The sequence below is a fragment of the Ceratotherium simum genome, chromosome 36 (assembly GCF_057802395.1).
Source record: "Ceratotherium simum simum isolate JZ-2026a chromosome 36, ASM5780239v1, whole genome shotgun sequence".
NCBI lineage: Eukaryota > Metazoa > Chordata > Mammalia > Perissodactyla > Rhinocerotidae > Ceratotherium > Ceratotherium simum.
Genome location: NC_141935.1, coordinates 6,035,058 through 6,041,745, shown reverse-complemented (window position 1 = coordinate 6,041,745; position 6,688 = coordinate 6,035,058). Strand labels below are relative to the sequence as shown.

At 33.5% G+C, this 6,688-nt stretch overlaps 1 protein-coding gene across 1 annotated transcript in view; it reads left to right on the top strand.

The window, feature by feature from the left end:
* Positions 1–2,499: 2,499 nt before the first annotated feature.
* LOC101393840 (complement factor H-like) overlaps positions 2,500–6,688 on the top strand; it is a 160,776-nt gene continuing 156,587 nt past the window's right edge. The window contains exon 1 of the mRNA XM_087424350.1: positions 2,500–2,699. Within this exon, the coding sequence (XP_087280476.1) occupies positions 2,642–2,699 (58 nt within the window). The 5' untranslated portion in view covers positions 2,500–2,641. The remainder of the gene's footprint in view (positions 2,700–6,688) is intronic.

Genomic DNA, 6,688 nt, shown 5'->3' with positions numbered 1-6,688 from the left:
GTTCCTCAACACCAGAAACTTTCTCAAGGAAATAAACTGGAGCAATCATGGGGCCCAAGTCTTTCAGTTCCCATCCCTCAGAGATACCTGTTTTATATGGCCTGATGTCCCTTATCTTGAAAACTCTTTTTCATCCATTTTGTCAGTTTATTGATTCTTTTTAGTTGTTCAGGTGGAAGGATAAATCCAGGCCCTCTGTTCTACATTGATCAGAAGTGGAAGTCAAGAACTAAATTAATTTAAGTTAATTTAGTTAACTTAAATTTAAATTTCAATGTAATAAGTTATTTGTGGACAATGGTTCAGAAGCCATAGCTACTAACTGCCCATTCCAAACCAATAAGAAAAATTGTTATGCAGTGATTAGTTGCATGTGACATCAAAGATACAAAGCATCGTTCCTTTAAAATATTTCTTTAGGACTACATAAGACGCCTTAAGGTGTTATAGATTTCATAGTATAGACTGACCTATGTTGTTACCTGTCACTTTTAATACTACACGTTAATCAGGAAAGATCCAGGTTTTTTGGATGTGGCATGCAATTTGGACAGAACTCTCTAAGGAAAAGACCACAAACTGAGAACAGAAATTAGATTTGAAAGTAAATATTTATTTGAAATTATAAATAAAAAATAAGTTAAAATTAGAAATAAATCATTATAAATTATAAAGTTAAAAAAATTCCAAAGACATCATAAAAACCAGAAAGAACATAATATGTATATTGTCTTATACAACTCTATGATACCTTTAATTTTTACATTTTTGGCTAAATACTCTCTTGAGCTTGTCTTCACATGGTGTAATTTTCTAATATTTTCAATATAGAGAAAGTAGAAAAATAATTCAGTTTTTAGCATATTTGATTTAAATTTGTTACTTGTTATTGAAATATTAGAAAAGTCCCTTCAGGTTCACAACTCATGATTTATAATGGCCTATAAATTTTTAGGATTGTTGTCAAATTTTGGAAAAACTCAAGTTTTCTTGATATAATGAACTACAAGAATTCAGGGCATTAAAAGAGTTCTTGTGTTGTGAGTAATATCAAATACTATTTGAACTGAGATATTGTAACTAGTTTGTTCTCAATGTCCTCATTGTAGAGACATAAGTGTTATGGCATCTTCATTCATGTCAATAGATCACACATGACAGGAGCAAACTTTCATTCTTACAAGACATCAATGAGATGCAACTACACCCAATAGTGTGGTTGAAGGACCTAAACATCATTTTTAGTGAAAAGCTCTAAACACTGTAAACGTAGAAAGCAAAATTTGCCTGTTATTTTATCTCAAAATGAGTTTATTCAGAGCAGCCAGAAGAATTGCAATTCGAGATGTTCATGCTATGGCAAACCATGGGCAAATCCAACAAAGAAGGAGCACTGCTTTTACAGAGAAAAAAGGGAGTAGGAAGGGGCGGTCCTAAATGAAAATCCACTGGGGGAAAGTAACAGCTCAGGGCAGCAATGCCTTCTTATTGGTTGAGCTGTTGCTGGGTGGTGAGAAAAATCTTCCTTCAGTAGTAAAGTGGTTTTACTTCCTGCCCAAGATGCAAGGGTCTGTCTCTGCCTGTTCGGAGTAATTGAGGATGTGTGATGGGGCGTGAGAACTCCCTCTATGGGCCTTCCCAACTCCAATTTAGTTAAGGTTTCTTTTATTAATGTCCACAACACATAAGAGTAAGTATCTTATTATTTGATTTATATAAAGTACAAAAACAGGCAAATCTATTCCATAGGTTAGAGATCAGGGTAGTGGTTACGCTGTGTGTGGTGGGGGAGCGGGTGAGGGAGGTTGACAGAAAGGGAATACTAGGGGTTTCCAGAGAAATAGTGCTGTTCAGTTCGTGACCTTGGTGCTGGTTGCATGGTAGTCTTTACCTTCTTGATATTCAGCAAACCACTTGCTTATATTCTCTTTATGCATATTATATTTCAATACAAAGTTTTAAAACAATTAGCATTTTAATTTCTTGATTTTTGAATTATTAAACTCTTATGTCTAATGAGAGTGAACCTGTTGCTTTACAGACATATCTAACAAGTCCTTAGAAGATGAATTTCATGAATTGTGGGAAAAGCAGGCCCCCAATATCAGCCAGTACTGCGTTCTTGGCAAAGTTTACTCACGTTGTCTGGGTCATGATTGTGAAAGCATTGCCTAAGCTCGAGTTCTGTAAATGATTTTTAAAAGAGTCCTATTACTTTTCTTCTGAGGTTGACACACAAGACCTGAAAGGAGTTTCAAGAACTGGAGGATTTATGAAATCCAGAGGATATCACCAGCTACTGCTTCGCACATTCCAAGAATCTGAACATGTCCCAACGGAGAACATGCCTGGGTTTATAAAAACAAATCCAGAGTGGGTCCAGCATTAACATTCCGTAGGAATGCAGTGAGAATCCGGTTCAAACTCTGACACTGCTGGGGCTTGCGGTTGATTTTTTTCTTTTACTTTGAAAAGTTTCTGATGGGCGGAGCATCTAGTAATCCTTTTAATTCTCAAGCTGCATTTCAACTTCCTTTTGGAGCAAGTAATTTCCTGCCCTAATCGCAGTTCTTAGCAGAGGAGAACCTGACCTAGTGTGAGCAGTGTCAGCTGTTAAATGTACCCCTAAAAGACCCCAAAAATGAGATTTCCGGCAAACATTGTGTGGCTTATGTTATGGACTATTTGTGTAGCACAAGGTAAGAGTAAAAGGGGAAGACTTTGTCCTATAGCTATATTATCAAACATTTGCTAATATGCTTTTTACAGTGGTAATAAAAATTTGATCTAGAAAATGTGAATTACTGTTCTGTAGTTTAGTCTATGCGTGGCTTTTGACTGTGTTAAGTTTAAAAAATATAAATAGCTTACTTGGATGACATATCTGATTATTCATCATAATTTTATTTAGTGAAAATTTTTAGAAAATGTTTGAATAAATATTTTTGAAAACTATAATGTCATAATCATTTCCTTTGTAATTTTCATAAAATATAATTTTTTTTGCTTAGAATTTTCACCAAAATGCTTTATGTGAAAGTATTAAGAAGTATGTGAACATACATAGAACCAGAACATAAATTAGACATTAAAAGCCTTTAAATCATATGATTGGATTTATTTCAGATATAGCTATTAACTCTTTCTAAATTTTATTTATCGTCTATGACTGATATTGCCATGGCCTTAAAAGTCTGGTAGATAAGCATTACTTGTATCGTTCGAATGATGATATTATATAAATTTGAAAAAAATTAAATATGCAATCTTTGTCACATCTAAGTTGTTCAGTAGGGTTTTTTCCTGCAGTTGTATATAAGATATATTCTAGAAGACTAGCCTTTAGGAGTAGTTAATATGAGTGTAGGAGTTTTCTTCTGCTATCAGTAAGAAAATTTCTGAATTCATAATTAAATTTAATTCTAGCACTGTTTCTCCATTTATTAAAAAGTTTCTTCTTGGAGGAAATTTTCTTTCCTAGTTCATGATGGGTAACTAACTATGTGATAGATATTTGATTGATATTTTCAAACCAAGTGAATTAGATATCATTCATAAATTCCCAGAACTTTTCACTAAGTCAACAACTTTTGATTGAACACTTACATCATGTCAGCTTCTAAGCATTGAGAAATATTCCAAATAACACAAAACCTCTGTGCTTGAGGGTGTTTCAACCTAGAAAATAAAGGCAGATATCTTTTTTTAGTTATACCCTTTAGTAATTTTTTTAAGTTTATTCAAATGTGTTTAATATTTTTGGAAAGATAGAGTTTTTTTGCAATTATACATTCTAATATGCTATTGCTTGATTTTTAGCTTGTAAGCTTTATATCCAACCACTTTTTAAAACTAGGTATACAATCATTTCCCTGTACATTTAAATATTACAATTAGTATTTAAAAGTAAAATATTGTTGTATTGGCAAAGACTTCTGGAACAATGTTAATGTTACCAATCTTAGCAAACATATTTTTCTTTACATAAGTATTTCTGTCTTTTCTTTTAGTAGGAATACTTCTAGCGTTTCACTGTTTACATATTGTTTGCTGAGGTTTTATGTAGGCATTTGTCATGCAAGGAAGATTTGTTTTATTTCTAGCTCATGTTTAAAACTTAAGTATTGATGCCAAGTTTAATTAAACTGTTGAAGTGATTAAAAAGTGTAATTTGAAACATTATTAAAATCGGGTGCTACAAAGTATAAATGATAAAAATTAAACAATAGTGATTTAAACCCCTCGCTTATGTAATTGATTCCTGCTGACTTATTTCACTTGTATTTTATATTTCAACAATGTATGTTTAAATGAGATATCAGTTTCTATTAGTGAGCTGAGCATTAGCACTGTACATATTATAGTGAAAATGACTATAAATCTGGATGTTTCCTAACAGATAAAGTACAACTTTAGTATTTAAAGCAACACTTAGGTTAGCCTCATGATTTTCACAAAAACACATCTAATTCACAAGCTAGTCGAGAAAAATTACATGAATTTTCAGTGGATATAGAACTGCTATTTTATTCCTTGTTTGCCAAATAGTTCTGAAACTAAATTAGTTCGAAATGTCAATCAACTGCATCAGTTACCATACCTAACGGATATTTTACTCAACAGAGCAGCCTTGATCGTTAAAAATATCCACATATACTTCAACATTTGCCTCTGTTTTTATTTCATATGTAGAAATAAATATGGAATACTAAATTGAGATATTGAGAGATACCAAACTGAATACTGAATGCTAAATGGAGAAATTGAGAAAAGACAGTTTTGAACACTATCACAATCTGCCTTCTTCAACTAGACAAAACATTTTAGCATTTTCGTAAATAGCCTCTGCCCTGTTAAGAGCGAACATCCCACCAAAAATATTATTCACTGCTAAAGAGGAATAATAGCCAACGGGAAGAATTTGAAAACCCAACTTTCTATTTTTTTTTTTCCTTTTTTTATATATTGAAGACCAAGTACTACCTTTTTCATGCAATAGGTTGTCTGCACTCACGTTCCTAGTGGTACAGGAACATTAGTTGCTTTCTTGTGGTAAAAAATCATGGCTGGGGGAGTCGCCACAGACTACTAAGAATCTGGTCAGGTTCACAGGACAAAGTTTAGAAAACAGTTCCTCAATCATACCACATAGTTTCTGCTTTCTGGAATATATGACAACCAAACTTTTCAAGTAGACCTTTTAGATTTAGCGTCTAAAAAGTGTATACTCTTTGCAATTAGCCATAGCCCAGAAATACTGGGCTGATTCAAGTGAGTAAATTAAAACTCTAATGAAACATGTCCAAGTACACACTGGCTGTGGTGTTTGGAGAGAGATGTTTTTTAATTCTGGAGGTTTAAAGGGAAAAAAAGTTCTTTCAGGACATGAAATACATTACAGATCAAAGAGAGAGAGATTCTATTCCATCAGAAGAGGAGAACTTATTTTTTTTATATATTATATTGTTTCAAGTACAAGATGGCTTCAAATTTAAATTAATCCTAATATGGAAAAAAAGAATTGATATTATGGATATCATAAGAATTAATTATAAATTAATAAAAATTACTCTTTTATAAGGATATATGTGAATATTATGTATAGCTATAATCCATAAAACTTGTGATAGTGGTTTATAATCCTAAATTCTATGTTTCAATTCCAGTATGATAAATAAGAATCCCCCCTCCCCCCTCAAAACCCCACATTTTCAGAGATATTAGTGTGGGTATTTACCTATAAGGTTTAATTAAAATTGTGCAATGGCCCAATGGTTTTCAATATCTTCTCTCCTTCTAACACGTCCTACACATTGATATTACCTTAAGTTCAACCAATCCAAAGTTTATGTGGAATGAAAAATACTCTGAATAAATACTTTGGGATAGTTAAATTTAGTATGATTCACCACAATTTACTGTGAATTGTTGTAAGTTGCTCACCTTTCTGCAACAATTTTGGTGGGGAAAGGTAGAATTGGATGATGAGGAGGGTAAGAACAGGACCCAGCAATTCTGGGTGAGGAATTATTCCCAGGTAGGTTAGATCTGACAGATGAAATGCTGCGGCAAGCGCCGTGGGAAGGGGTAGAGAAAATGCGCGTAGGAATGTTAAGGGAGGGAGAGGTGTGCCACAGCCAGCCTTGCTTATTCTAAGTGCAGGCATAGCCCGGGAATGTGTATGCTACTCTTTTGCCTGCATATAATGTTAAACTAGAATGGAATTATTTAAGTATTCCTAAAATTATTCTTAGCTAGGGGTAAGTTCCCAAAGATAAGTTGAAGCACAAGTTAGCAAAGATTCTTCATTTTTGGCCTTTGATTTTGAGGGCTTGAGCCAAAGTCTAAGTTGCCCCATTTTTATTTGCTCAATTCCTGATTATTCTACAGCCTTGCCACTTTTTCTTCTTTCCAGCTATGCCTCGTCCTCCTTACCCCACACAACATCCCCCACCTGCCCGGCCTGTGAGATTCTGCCAACCAATCTGTCCTGTGCTCACTTAACTAATAAGCATTTTACCCATTTCTTAACAACTTTAACCAGCCCCAGAACACAGTGCATAAAAAGGACATGATGAAACTGAAAAAGAAAGTGTTACATTTTAGTTTAACACTATAACGAAACATTATAAAAATGGCTCAGAGAAAGCAAAGTAATGGGACAGGAAAAAAATCACAAAAATAATAA